The sequence below is a fragment of the Beta vulgaris genome, chromosome 5 (genome assembly GCF_026745355.1).
Source record: "Beta vulgaris subsp. vulgaris cultivar EL10 chromosome 5, EL10.2, whole genome shotgun sequence".
NCBI classification, from domain to species: Eukaryota; Viridiplantae; Streptophyta; class Magnoliopsida; order Caryophyllales; family Amaranthaceae; genus Beta; species Beta vulgaris.
In genome coordinates, this window is record NC_079206.1 from 5,837,398 (window position 1) to 5,851,075 (window position 13,678).

Below are 13,678 nucleotides of genomic sequence, written 5' to 3' on the forward strand. Positions count from 1 at the left end.
TTCTCAAAGGTTTCTTTTAAGCAAAAATCGTATGTAAATATATTCTTTTTTCTAGTAACATTTTTTATTTTTATGTTTGTCAATATACAATTTTGACTATTAATGTCTCTAATAATTTGTTTGTGAAAACTATAAAAAGTTGAAATCTTGTAAATATATATTAAGATGAATGCAACATCATCTCGCCTTGGTAAAGTCACAAATTCGTGGTCAAAGTAAGCATGTAATTACATAAATAGTGCAAAAGTCAAAATACTGCAAGTAAGAAATAATGAAGAAAATACATTATAATATGTTGGACTAAAAAATACTCCAAAAATCTAGTAAGAGGTAAAATAATCAAGTATACCATTATATAAAGGTTGTAGCTATATTACAACTCTTTTTTTTGTGAAAAAAAGGTATGCAACAAAATGACCTATTGGAAAAGTGGTAATCAACACAAAAAAACCCAAAAATAAACAAGACAATCTTGCATCAACCCAACGGCCGAAGAAAAGCACAGTCGATAGTTGGCCAAAGTTTTATCTCCTCCTAAATTCTTTTAGCTGTAGCTTAAGCATCTAACATTCTCCTTCATTGCAAAATTTTGTGTTTTTCACTCCATCAAAAAGCATTAGAAGTAGGAATATTTGAGTAAACCTAAACCACAAAACCATTTTTAGGTGAAACATGCAATAAAAAGTTAAATCATGCACAGCACCTAGTCCTCGTCCATTCCAGCACCAGCGGCCGCGGCCTGATCTCTCCTGGGTCCACCAGCTTGTTTTGCCATTATGATCTGCAGAAAAGAAATGACCAGTAAAAGTAAAATTAAACTACTAAAAGATGTTCAAAAGGTAATCAGGAGAACATGAAAGAATATAGAGAACAAGAGAAGCCAACTATTCATGCATTCTAAACAAGAATTGAAGTAATTAATGTGTTAGCTAAATTTTACTTGATTCTCCACTATTCCACTTATTTAAGAATAGTTCACCAGCTAAAACATCCGATTATAAATGAACAAAGAAATTCTGAGCTATAAATTCCGAAACTACAATCAGTTTGAGTTTCATATAAATCGAATGCAAGAACATAAACACTACATTAATTGACTTGCTTGTAGGCTCAAAAAGAAGGAAATCAAGAAAGACCACAAAGCCTAGGTAAAATGAAAAGCCCTAGAGCACCTACTTGTTTGTATGTTCCTCTTAACTTCCAGGAACCACAAAAAAAAACTTAGACTGCTAATTGGTAAAAGGAACAGCTCCCGTATGTCAGAAGTCAGCAGAACTTAGAGAGCATGGCTAGAAGTTTGAGAATACAATTCACAAGTACATAACAGGGTGAAAAAACTGGCGGAGAGTGAAGACAGAGAAGGGAAGAGAGGAGCAAAGATGAGGGATATGAAGCACCAAAGCACTGCAAACACTTACGGCTTATTTGGTAGAAGGGATTAGAAGGAAAAGAATGTAAAATAAATAAGATATGTGACTTTCCTATGTTTGATTCTAATGATTATGTTGAGTTTCATAGGAAATGGAAGGAAGTGATAGGAAAAGAAACTGAAGTAATGCTTACTTTCCTTTACCCCCAAAATGGAAGGAATTTGGAATTCAAAAGCTATCAACCTATTTTTCCCCTTCCTTCCTTTACTAATTGCTAACCAAACATCAAATTCCTTTCAATTCCTCTCACCAAACCAAACACTAGAAGTATAATTACTTCCATTTCCCTTTCTCAATTCCTTTACTAAAATTACCAAACAAGTTGTTAAGGTGTCAAAGTGTGCGTATGTTAGAGAGTGAGAGAGGGATGAGATCCATGGAGGCATACTGGCCAACAAGATAGTGCCTGAGTAGTACTCTTCAATTTCTACTTTTGTTATATAAAAAAAAATCAGGATAGCAGATCACTTGATCAGAAACACAAAAAGACCTCAAGATTTCAGATAGCAGGTCGGATATCCGATATCTGAATATTTCAGTTCGGATAGCCAAAAAATTGGCTTGGATATGAATAGAGTTTTGATATATCTGAATTTTCACATAGGTTTGCTCTGTCCTAGCGAGGACAAGCTAAAGCACAAAGTTGAACTACAACAGATAACTAAAATGAAAGATGTCCATGAAGAGAAACAACTAACACATAGATTTACTTGAACAATTAGATGACACCTTTCTCTGATTGTCTCCAATTGAACAGTGAAGAAAAAAATGCCAAGGCTTAGAGTTCATTTTTCAGAAGGAAAATTCATTAATACAACTTTACATAAGTTATGATAAATAATATTTGAAGGACTTGGCCTAAACAACCTTCTAAATGTTATAGGTGATTCTTATTGACAGAAAACCTTTACATAAAAGCAGGCATCATACAATGACAAGTTAAAAGTTAAAAGTACATCATTTGAGATTATTCCAGTTGACCCTTTCTCACTGTGCTTCTTTTACTTTCTAGCTTAGTAGACTTTGGTAATGTTCTATATATTGGTGAAGTTAAAGACAGAGGACGAAGGTGACCTTTGTAAAACTAACCCATTTTTAGTTTATCATTGGATGTTCAGAAAAGAGAATTTTAAATGACATGCTGGAGGATACGATTTCAGTTGACCCCCTCTCATTGTGCTGCTTTTTTACTTTCTAGCTTAGCAGACTCGGTAATGCTATATATATTGGTGGAGTTAAAGAAAGAGAGGAAGAACATGACCTTTGTGAAAGTAACCCATTTTTCGTTTACCAATGGATGCTTAAAAAAGAGAGGAGTTAAATGACATGTTGGAGAATACTAGACCATGGATCTCTTTGCAAATTGCACAAGTATTGCTGGACAAGTTACTAGAATTCTACATTTCAAGCCACAAAGCAAGTTTATAATTACCTGATCAACTCGAAGAACAGTGCAGGCTGCATCAGCAGCATACTTAAGAGCAAAAAGCCTGTACACAGTGTATGTAAACAAGTCATGGATGTCTACTCAGAATAGATACAAGCTCTATGTGCAGTCAGCAGCTCCATTTGAAAGTTCTGTCAGGTCATTGCCAGAAGAGCAGACAATGACCCTTAAAACCTATTTATTAAAACTCAGATTCCATACACAAGCATATCATGAGAAACTTGAAGAAAAAATGGAAAACGACAGCAACAAGAAAATAGTGAAACATCTTACTTGGTGACATAGAGGTCCCAGATGTTCAAGGCTGAAACGTCCTTGCATGAGCCCTCCTCCAGGTCAATGCCCACTTTTGAATTTCCAGATGAATGTTCACTATATAATGAAGATATGATTTGCATTGCATCAAGGCCAGCATTCTCTGCTAGTGTTCTGGGCACCATCTCAAAACTTTCGGCAAACTTTGCAATAGCATACTGATCTAAACTGTAGATAGGGAAAACACATTAATGGTTTAGCAATGATGGGTAAAATATGCATTTGGAGCAACAGGGATGGTGAAATTGTACAAGTCATGCCTCTTTCGAAATTTGATGTACCCACCTCCCGTCCCTCCACTAAGCAAATTCCTAATTCCTCAGGAGATTGTGATATGGGATTGGTAATGACTATAAAAGAAGCATGATTGGAATATAAAAAAAAAAAGCATAATTAAATGGTTTTGGGTTCCGCATATCATACACCACTACTTAAGTAGAGATTACTGAACATGTGAACCAATTAACGGCAAAAAACATAACAAAGATAGAACTTGGTACAATATGATGAAAATTATTTTGGCGAAGATGTGCAATCAATTCATCCAACTATTTCTACAGAAATTAGACGAGGAGACAACTAAATGACAACAAAATAGCTACTAGAATATCAATGCGAATGCTCCAATCAGGTAACAATGATTTCTTTGACAAAAAGACGATAAGATTATACTTTTGTCACTATATATATTTAAGTTGTAATCTACAATATGCCAATATATGCTACAAAATCCAAATATCTTGAATCACGATAATAAAATGAAGCATTTTCCATTTGTCAACTCACGCCATGAGGGCCACAAAGCGCATCATAACACTTGTGAGATGCCTAGCTTCCACCACATTACGAACATAACCAGTCACGATTTTTTTAAGAATCATAGTATCCATAACATGACAAGGTGCATTAGAGTCTAAATTAGTGCCAATTCAAGGAAAAGAAGTGAGAAGTCATATAGGCAAGCATAATGATTTCCATGCTGTGGCATGCAACATGCATAACATGAAAATCTTCCCCTGATTAAAAGAGAAATAAATTAACCATGAGTCCATGATCCATACAACCATAAGCTTTTAAAAATTCCAAGATCAAGTTGTCAAATCATACATTATCCCATTAACAAGACAAAGTGCATCAAGTCTAACTGTATGACGTAGGAAGATGATATATATTTTTCTAGCAATGGAAATAGGCAAGACATTTAAGCTGAATCCCTTAGCAAAAAGGGACCAAATATCAGAGCTGGAAAAGGAGGAACAGACTAGACTGGCAAGTGGCAATGATACGGAAACAAAATTGGCCAGGTTATTCCAAACACACAAGAAATTAAGAAAAGAAGAATGGTGCAATACAAGTCAGTATGCAACCAAAAAGTTATTAAAAATTATCACTACCATAGAGTATGTACTACTGTACTGAGTCTAAGATCCCTAATTCCCTACTTACCCTGTTTCCTTGAATGAGACCTCCTTCAGTCTCCTAGCTAACTCAATTTCAGTAGCTGCCGCACCAGGGACAAATCGACTATCCCTGCACATAGCCTGGCAGCAAAGAGCATAACAAGTACATCAGCATCCTACACTCACTCTCACATTTATACGAACTACAAAACAGAGTGCAGAAACTCACCTTGTAAGTGTTTACTCCATCATCAACTGCTCTTTCCAGATCATCCAATATACTATCTGTACTTCCTCGTAATAGCACTGTCGTTACAGAGTTCCCACCTTCTTCGTTTCTCACAACAGTGACCTTTCAGAGAAAATTATATCCAAAAAAAAAAAAGAGAATAATGAATTTTTACAGCCATCAATGGTAGGGGGCTGGAGCAAGACATAAGAGAAATACCAAAATATAACACAAAAAGCTGTAATCAATAAACATACCCTTGTACCACCAATTTCCTGAACAACAACAGAATCGACATATCCCAAATCAACTGGGTTAGGTTGGCTGAGCTTCAACTGCCATACCATCATAAATTCATAAGTACACACAATTTAGGAAAACCATAATGACAACTTAGAAAAAAACGCATTGTTTTAGATTCCTTACAAGTGCAACTGCCCCAGTTGTGCGACAAAATCTTCGCAACTCAAACTTAGAGCTGATTTTGAGGACCATAAGCCTGCAACCAAGAAGTAGAATCAGCATCCGCCATCCCTAATTTCGCTACAACATAGCTTATGACTAACTTATCTTGCCTACAAAATCCAGAACTAACATCCAAAAAACTTTACATACTTAATAGCCCCATGGGTTTCCCTAAAAGATATTACACAGCTCATAGCCAACTTAGCCCACCAATTACACTGCAGAAGCATATAAATAGATCATGAAAATATCAGCCCAACAAAAAACACTAATTTAATGAAATTTGAAAACAAACATCTGGACAACAGATCTTCGACTCTCCCCCATCCAAAAAGAAAGAAAGAAAGAAAGGGGGGAAAATGCAGGGTAATAGCAATGTGCCCATGTCATGCTAATTTCCATCCTCCACAGAAGCTTGTCATACCAAGAAATCAGATATTAACAACAGGTTTCAAGTTTTTTATGACACACAGAATGCCATTCCATCAAGGCTTCACGTCTTCCAATAGACTCCTCAATGGCTCAATTAATAGGCAGTGTGATGTGTCCATCACTACATGCTTGTAAGCTGGCTATTTGTTTATAACAAAAGATCAAATGGAATAGGTTGCAATCAACCTCCCATATGGAAATTCTTTCACAAGCTCTTAAATCTACCCACACTCACCACCCATAAAGCTCTATCTAGCACTCCAGCTCATCGCCAGAAAAAACAAAATATACAGCTTATGAGTGCACTTATTGCATACTTGTAACGCTCACAAAAATGCAGTGCCATATCTCCTACAGCTCCACCGCTTACAACAACTTGGGCACCAGAATCAGCAACAGCCTTAATTAGCTCCTCGACTCTAGCTTCTTCCGTTTTTGCATAATTTTGCAGCTACAAGGTTAAAAAAAAACAATAGGATTCAAAAGTAGATACTACAACTGTGTTATGATTAGAGATTGTGCCTCTCAGAAACTGAATAATTAACCCCTCAAGAATACAATGTTTATATTGGCCCATGTTACTCGGACTTGGCCACTAATGTCCAATACTTTTACGTGTCTAATTGTCAACTCAACTAATTCATGAAAAATTTGCATTACTTGATTCAAAATGAAATGAAGTGCCAAGGTCAATAGTAACTCAATACCCAAGTCAGAGTATCATATAGATGATATGGGCACTTGGCATAACATGAATAAACCAAGCAACAACTATTTTCGAAAACTCAAGACCTTCTTATCCAACCAACTACTAAACTATAAAATTGCCAGGATACCTGCTCAGCACTGTGGATGAGAACAGTTCCTTTTGTTTCAGTGGCTGATGTATCAATACCCTGTACAAACACAGCAACCTGCAGAGGAGCAGACATCAGTAAATGATAGAGCGTTAAGAGATAAGATGCATACTCAGACAATAAAGGGTTTCATTGTAAGTCTTTTGACCATTATGTTAGTGTAAAAATGACAAAACTTAGTCTATAAGTGACAAAAGTTGGTTGTCAAGTTCATTAGTGATTTGCTTGGAAGCCTGAGAAGGTCAAGATGTACAAAGAAAACCTCTCTCCTAGCTAGTCAAGACACGGCAAGAAGGCTGTTTTTAGAGGTAACAAGTAAAAAAAGATTCCCAAGAAAGTGAAAAAGTAGTTACGCAAAGCGAAAACCCTCCATCCCCATTAGTTTGCTCAGTCGACGGTTGGTTACTTTTTTAAATTCTTGGTCGGATGATGTTGATATAAGACATAATTGGTAGGACCATATAGGGTGAATGTGAGGGCAGAGTGGTGGTTCCCATGATCATTTCTAGTATGGGGACATCCCAAAAAAGAAATTGGGGTAAAGAGATGGGGACAGAGAGAGTAGTTGAAGAGTTCTAAATGAAGAAATAGTAATAGTGAAACAAGTAGCACTTAAAGTGGAGTAAGGGAAAGATAGCGACTCGTTATAAACTGAAATGGGGTCAAAGGAGAGAGCCAAACAGAAGATACTAGGCCAAAATTTTGTCATGCACCTTGGAACAATATTAGCAACACCAAAAATTAGAGGAAAAATGTCCTATTGGGTATGTCACTGCAACATTAGCACAACAAAATTCTGTATGAGACATGTTCTTAATGAGAGTTGATCAGTCAAGTGCCGCCCATGTCAATTTCTCAATGTTTCTTAACAGTTAGTACAACTTCTTCTCTTGCAAATCTTTAACTATCACATATCCTGGTCCTCTAATTGATCCTTATAATCCACTGAATCATCTAAGCCACACCACTTTGAGCTTGAACAAAATAAAGGTCATAAAAAGCTAGTCAATAAAAGAAATTGCTATTAACCAGAAAAGACAGAATACTATCATCCAGGATGCAGAATGTCCTTGACCTTAACAGGAAAATGAGAAGGAAAACAAAAAAAAAGGAAAGAAGTAATAGCACTAATAAGATACTCCTTTGAATTTCAAATAAATAATACAATATTACAATATCAGACTGTTCGCAATATGTTTGCAGCAAAGAAAAACTAAGAAAAGGTAGCAAAAGAAAATAGGGACAATACCACCTTCCTAAAAGACAATGAAAACAAAAGAATCACTTGCCTTGGCTTTCTCCATTCGCTTGATGCTGCCAACAGCATCATTCTTCAAAACCATGCCTCGGACAACTGAAGAGTTATGCAAACCTCCTCCAACAATTTTTGCAACACGAACATTATCCACATTAAAGTTTACAGGGTTCTTTGGACATACTTGGATGCAAGCCTATGAAATAAAGAAATTTGAAGCAAATTAAGAGATGAATGACATCCAAAATTTGAAGAAAACTGATATTATGAGGTATGATGAGCCAAGGCCATTTACATCTGCAATAAGGCTGCACAGGACATCTTCCTGACCAAATTGTTTGCTTGCAACAGCGGCTTTCATCCGAGATACAACCTCATCCTTATTCCTCACATCCATTTTGTCAGAACCTTCCTCAACCAAGTCTTCCAAAATTTCAATTGCCTTAAGGAAGTATCAAAAATCATTAATGACAAGGTAATTTGAATAAGCATGCAGCATCAATCAAGAGAAATAATATTCGAAACCTTGGTAATTCCTTTGGTATATCCTATGATAATTTCACTTGGGTGCAATCCCATTCTTATTAGCTCTTCTGCACCTCGGAGAAGCTCGCCAGCGAAAGAAATTGTCAAGTTAGCTCCATCACCAATCTCCTCTTGCTGAGCCTTACTGGCCAAAACCAAGAGTTTAGCAGCAGGATGTTGTACCTCAAGCTCATTCACAATGGTGCCAGCATCATTTGTAATAAATTGCTTATCTAAGTGGTTAATCACCAACTTGTTCCTTCCTACACATCCAATAAAACAATTCCAACTTTAGAGAATGTCACATCACATATATATCTTCTTTGAATCTTAAATTAAAGAATATACAAGAATTATACAAGCTAGAGCCCAAATTAGTACATACACACATCCTTAGGATGAGAACCATATGGTACGATGAACATGAAGCACTAGATTATAAACACAAAGACCAATACCAATGAACATATATCAACAAAAATATACATATGTTCATTTGTCTTGTTAGCAATGTACATTTGGTTTGTTAGCCATGTACATGTGTGCACAATGCTCTACGTACATGCGAAGATCCAATAACCTAGTTACTTAATGACTAACCTAAATAAGCAAACCCATGAAAACAAAGCCCCATTTCTAAAACCCAAAAACCTCAATCACACTCACACTAAGATAACTACACAGAAAAACCCATAAACAGAAAAGTGAAAAAAAACATACCATTAGGACCAAGAGAAGTAAGGGTGATATGAGCGAGTTCTTTGCAAGCATCGACATTTTTAAGGACGGCTTCTTCGAGGCCAGAAAGATGATTGTACCCTTCTTTTAGCATCGATTGCATACCATATGGCTGTAAATTGAACCCCATTTTTGCTCCTTAACTTTTTCAAAAGAACGATCAGAAGAATGTAACTAATTTTATTATGGGAGCTCAACTTTGAATAGAGGAGAGAGAGAAGGACAGTGAGACTGAGAGTGAGCCGTGATCGAAGGTGTTTTTTTTTTAAAAAAGAAACGGATCTACATATCCGGGTCATGGGATTAGATCTGAATCCGGATACTCACCCCAAGATCCAAATTTTGCCCTGATCCATCGTGTCGAAAATATTTCGGATTCTAATCCCACCGGGTCTAAAAATATTTGGGATTCAATTCGGTTTCTAAATTTTTTGGATTTACTGATTTCGAACGGGTCTAGGATATATTGTCATCCTTAATTAAGAGTGAAGTTGAAAACTCTAGAATCGCAAGTACAAGTTGCTTTCTTTTCGACCCTTTTCTCTTTTGGTTCTATTTTTTTGGCTATTGTGTGTATATAAAATATGAGAAGAAAATAAAATAAAATGACTTAGATAATAACTTTTGCAATAATCCATCTTATTATATACTCCTTCCGTTTCCTAAAGATATTCGTTCCTTGTTACTATTCCTACAAATACCAAGAAGGATTCATTTGTGTGGGGTGTGAAGTGGGTAAATTAGGAGAGAGAAAGGGGTTAAGATAAAAATAAACAAATAAAAAAGGGTTAAAGTAGGAGAGAGAAAGGGAGTAAAATTGAATTAATAATGTAATGGTGGACTATATGATAGGGACATGAGAGGGTAAAAAAGGGGGAAAAAATTCCAAATAAGGAATAAAGTAAAAGATGGAAGATCTTTTAGAAACGCACTTAAACGGAAAGTGGGGAGATCTTTAGAAAACGGAGGGAGTATCATTTGTGGAAAAACTTAAGGTTATAATCGAGCATAAATCACAAGGCGATTCTTATCATAATGGATGAGATTCAATTTTCTTTATAAAAAAGTAGGAAAAAGAGAAGAAGAAAAAATAACAAATTAAGATTGGAAACTATTCTTGCCCTAATTTATGTGATTATGTCAAATTCTTTCTCTAGATTCTTAAGATCATTATAAAATAGCAAGAAGGATAAAGGAAAAATATAAAACAATTATTGTGAGTAATTAATATAGAAGGAAAGAAAATAAAAAAAAGCTAAAAAAAAAAGCTATAGGGTTTAATTTTGGTATCAGAGATGAGATGTCTCATTCATGAACTCCATTTTAGTAGTATAACTAGTTGTTGATCCGGACGATGCCTCAATGTTAATCTATATATTGCATTATTCAACGAACATGGTTAATACGGTTCTTTTTTTTTCTTGTTTCATTTAAGAACGTAACCTATTAATGAAAGGTAGTTGTTTACGGGTGTTAGTAGCCAGTTACCTAGTTATTCGGGTACCGAAATATATGGGTACCAAAAAACATTAGAAGAGCTATAAAATAAGCTATTACTATGAGTATCAACTGCCGATTCATGTTGATTACAATATTTTAGGATATTACCATGATTGTGTGCCAAGTCTAATCATCATTCCTCAAGAGGATCTACTATCAATCAACCATAATTTAAATATTCTCACTTGAAGATTGCATTATCACAACTAATTTTCATATCTAACTCTCTCCTATTAAATGTTGATTCTTCTTATTATTTATATTTTCTTTTTTCCTTTGAAAGCCATAAGCACAACAATGTGGTATTGGGTAGCAAATAAGCTAACTCGATACATTTTCACAATTGTTTCTTATAAGAGGAGATTAAATTAAGTTAGTGTGAAAAAAGAAAGAGGAAAAAAAAATATAATGATGTATTCATTTGTGATACACGTGTAGCTTAAAAGCAAGTACATTAGTAGACTCGATTCTTGTATCTTTTCTGAGCCGGGTATCTGACCCATAAAAATGAAATTTTAGTCGTGGGGTTGTTATCAATTTTTTGAATATTTTGGATGTATGTTATCTTGTCTTTAAATACATTTTTCCCCACATCAAACAAACATGAGCTTGTTTAGTTAGTTATAGTGTGCTTGTATTTGAAATGAGAAGTTTCATGTCAGAGTCTTTTCACACACATCTTTATTGTTTACTTTGTATCATTTGTTTGGAAGGGAGAGAGTAAATTGTACATGTGACATCATGGATATGCAACACCTAATTAAATGAGGAAGGACAATTAACAGTTGTACTTCTTACTTATATGAGAATGTTAAGTTTGATTATAGTCACCTGAGGGCTGAGAGTTTATTTAATGGTTGGTCTAGCTAGATCTTTAATGGTTGATTAGATAGTCACCCGAGGGGAACAAGAATCAATTAAACCCCACATCTCGTGGTTGTGATGTGAGTTGGAGGACCAACTCATCTACTTGTGATTCTATTTAACAATAAAACATTGGAAAAATATTACTTTTTCTATTTTCATATTCTTTTTGTTTTTGGTGTTGGTCAAGAATTTAAAACTAAAACTATAAATTGATGACAATAATACTCCCTCTATCTTTTTATCTTTCTCACTTTCTTTTACGCATTTCCCAATGCACATTTTTAAACTTAAATAACTTTTATTATATATTAGTAAAAATTATAACGATTGAATATTAATGATGCACTAATTGAGACTAATCAAACAAGACCCCACATAACTATATTTTTTCTTATTGAAAAAATTTGAGAAGATTCTCTCTAAGTATAAATAGTATCAAGATTCTAAGTGAGAACGTAAAAAAACGAGTTTGTCTTGTAAGAGACCGCCTACTTTTAAATTAAAATTAGGCAATGGTAAGCCCAATATTAAAAAGAGAATTAGCCCAATAATAAATAGGTGATGTGACTAGTTTAATCCATTTAGTGACTAGGTCTACTTTTATATTAAAACTAGACCGTCTCTTTTAATATTTTTTGTGAAAAAACGAAGGGAGTAAGGCCCTAAATTGATATTTTGACAATACCCACCAAGACAAATTTGCTAACAAAATCACATATGAGAATAATTTTCTTATACATATATAAAAATTTATTATGGGAAATTTTATTACCTAACTTTCAAAATCTATATTTGTCTATTACTTGTCTCATTTTCTCCATATATTTGACCTTTTCAGGACAATTATTCTTCATATTTTTACGTTCTCTCTTTGGGTATGTTTTGTTTTATTTTGTTTTTGTAGGATATGGCTTAAGATGAAAGCATTTGTGAAATTCCTACGGTGTTTTCATATGTGAAACAAAGATGTTCGTGGAGGGTGGTTTAAACTACTAGTTAAAGGATGTATGGATATGTTTTGCTCCGCGACTAGGGTGTGGCCAATATTGGTTCGTCGAGACTAGGTTTTGGCAAGTCTACTTGGAAGTGTTTTAACACTTATTTGATAGATTTTTAGAGTCCAAAGCCTAGCCAAATTCCTACATAATTTAGGATATCAATAATTTGTTGAAAGGATAGAAAAAACACTACTTATTGTCCTTATTTTTTTTGGCTGCATTTCTTGGATATATGTTGTTTTTCTTTGTGTGCTTGGAAGATTCATCAAAGAATTCCTTATCCAACTATCAATTCAATTATATTCTTTTTGATTTGTGATTAATTAGCATGTTTGAGTAGTCTCTTAATCTAGGGTTAAGATCCCTAGAAAGAATCAATGTACGATTATTTCTTTAAATTCTCGAACTGATTAATTAAATGTTTTTACTAGATTGATTGTACATGTTCCACTGATATATTAGGGATAATTAGTATTGTTATGATTTATTGTATTGATCATAACAGGGAGTTGGATTTGGACGGATTTGAATATTTATGTTAAATTAAAATCATGAATATCTCTATAGGAATAAGTAGATTGGATTGATAGGAATTTGATTTGTTATGCCATGTTTAATATCTCTTTCTTGCATAGGAATAGGTATGAGTGCATGTTTAGGGAAGTCATAAATATTCGAAAGATGTTTATGGTATTTATATGACGCATTACTTCATACGAACATTTGATCTAATTTGATTGGGGACATGAATTATTATTGTTGTATTGATTCATACTGGTGGAGATTAACTTTAATTTAGAGATTTTATTTCGTATTTACTTTTATTTCTTTTATCATATAAAATATGAATCTTCATTATTCTTTTATTTTACCATTAATCATACAACAACCTTCTTTATGTGGGATCGATCCTGACTTACCCTACTACATTATTAAAAGGATTAGATAGGTTATTTATTTTTATTAGGTAGTGCGCGACACGTCCATCAACAACTAGAGTAATTATCTTAGTAATGGATGGAGTATTTCCTCCTCTCTTTTTTCCAAACTTGACAATAATATTATGATGATAACATGACATAAATGGGTTCATCAAAAACGAAATTGAATATTGTGATATACTCCCTCTGTTTTTTTTATCATTCCTACTTTTCTGTGCGCGTCTTCCAATGCATGTTTTAAAACTTAAATATCTTTCATTATATATTAGTAAAAATTAT

The 13,678-nt window shown here is 34.3% G+C and overlaps 1 protein-coding gene across 2 annotated transcripts; it reads right to left on the bottom strand.

The window, feature by feature from the left end:
• Positions 1 to 269: 269 nt before the first annotated feature.
• LOC104892398 (T-complex protein 1 subunit theta) lies at positions 270 to 9,532 on the bottom strand. Of its 2 annotated transcripts, none has more exons than XM_010678322.4 (13): positions 9,076 to 9,528; positions 8,356 to 8,618; positions 8,126 to 8,272; positions 7,865 to 8,026; positions 6,555 to 6,632; positions 6,036 to 6,169; positions 5,248 to 5,320; positions 5,079 to 5,156; positions 4,822 to 4,944; positions 4,639 to 4,733; positions 3,151 to 3,360; positions 2,863 to 2,920; positions 270 to 781 (listed from the first exon to the last, which is right to left on the bottom strand). In XM_010678322.4, the coding sequence occupies exons 1-13, from the start codon at positions 9,221 to 9,223 to the stop codon at positions 704 to 706; spliced, it is 1,647 nt and encodes a 548-aa protein (XP_010676624.1). In that variant the 5' UTR covers positions 9,224 to 9,528; the 3' UTR covers positions 270 to 703. The 2 variants fall into 2 exon arrangements, 1 of the variants encoding a protein (XP_010676624.1); XR_008969312.1 differs by having other exon boundaries at positions 704 to 781; positions 2,863 to 3,051; positions 9,076 to 9,532.
• Positions 9,533 to 13,678: the final 4,146 nt, after the last annotated feature.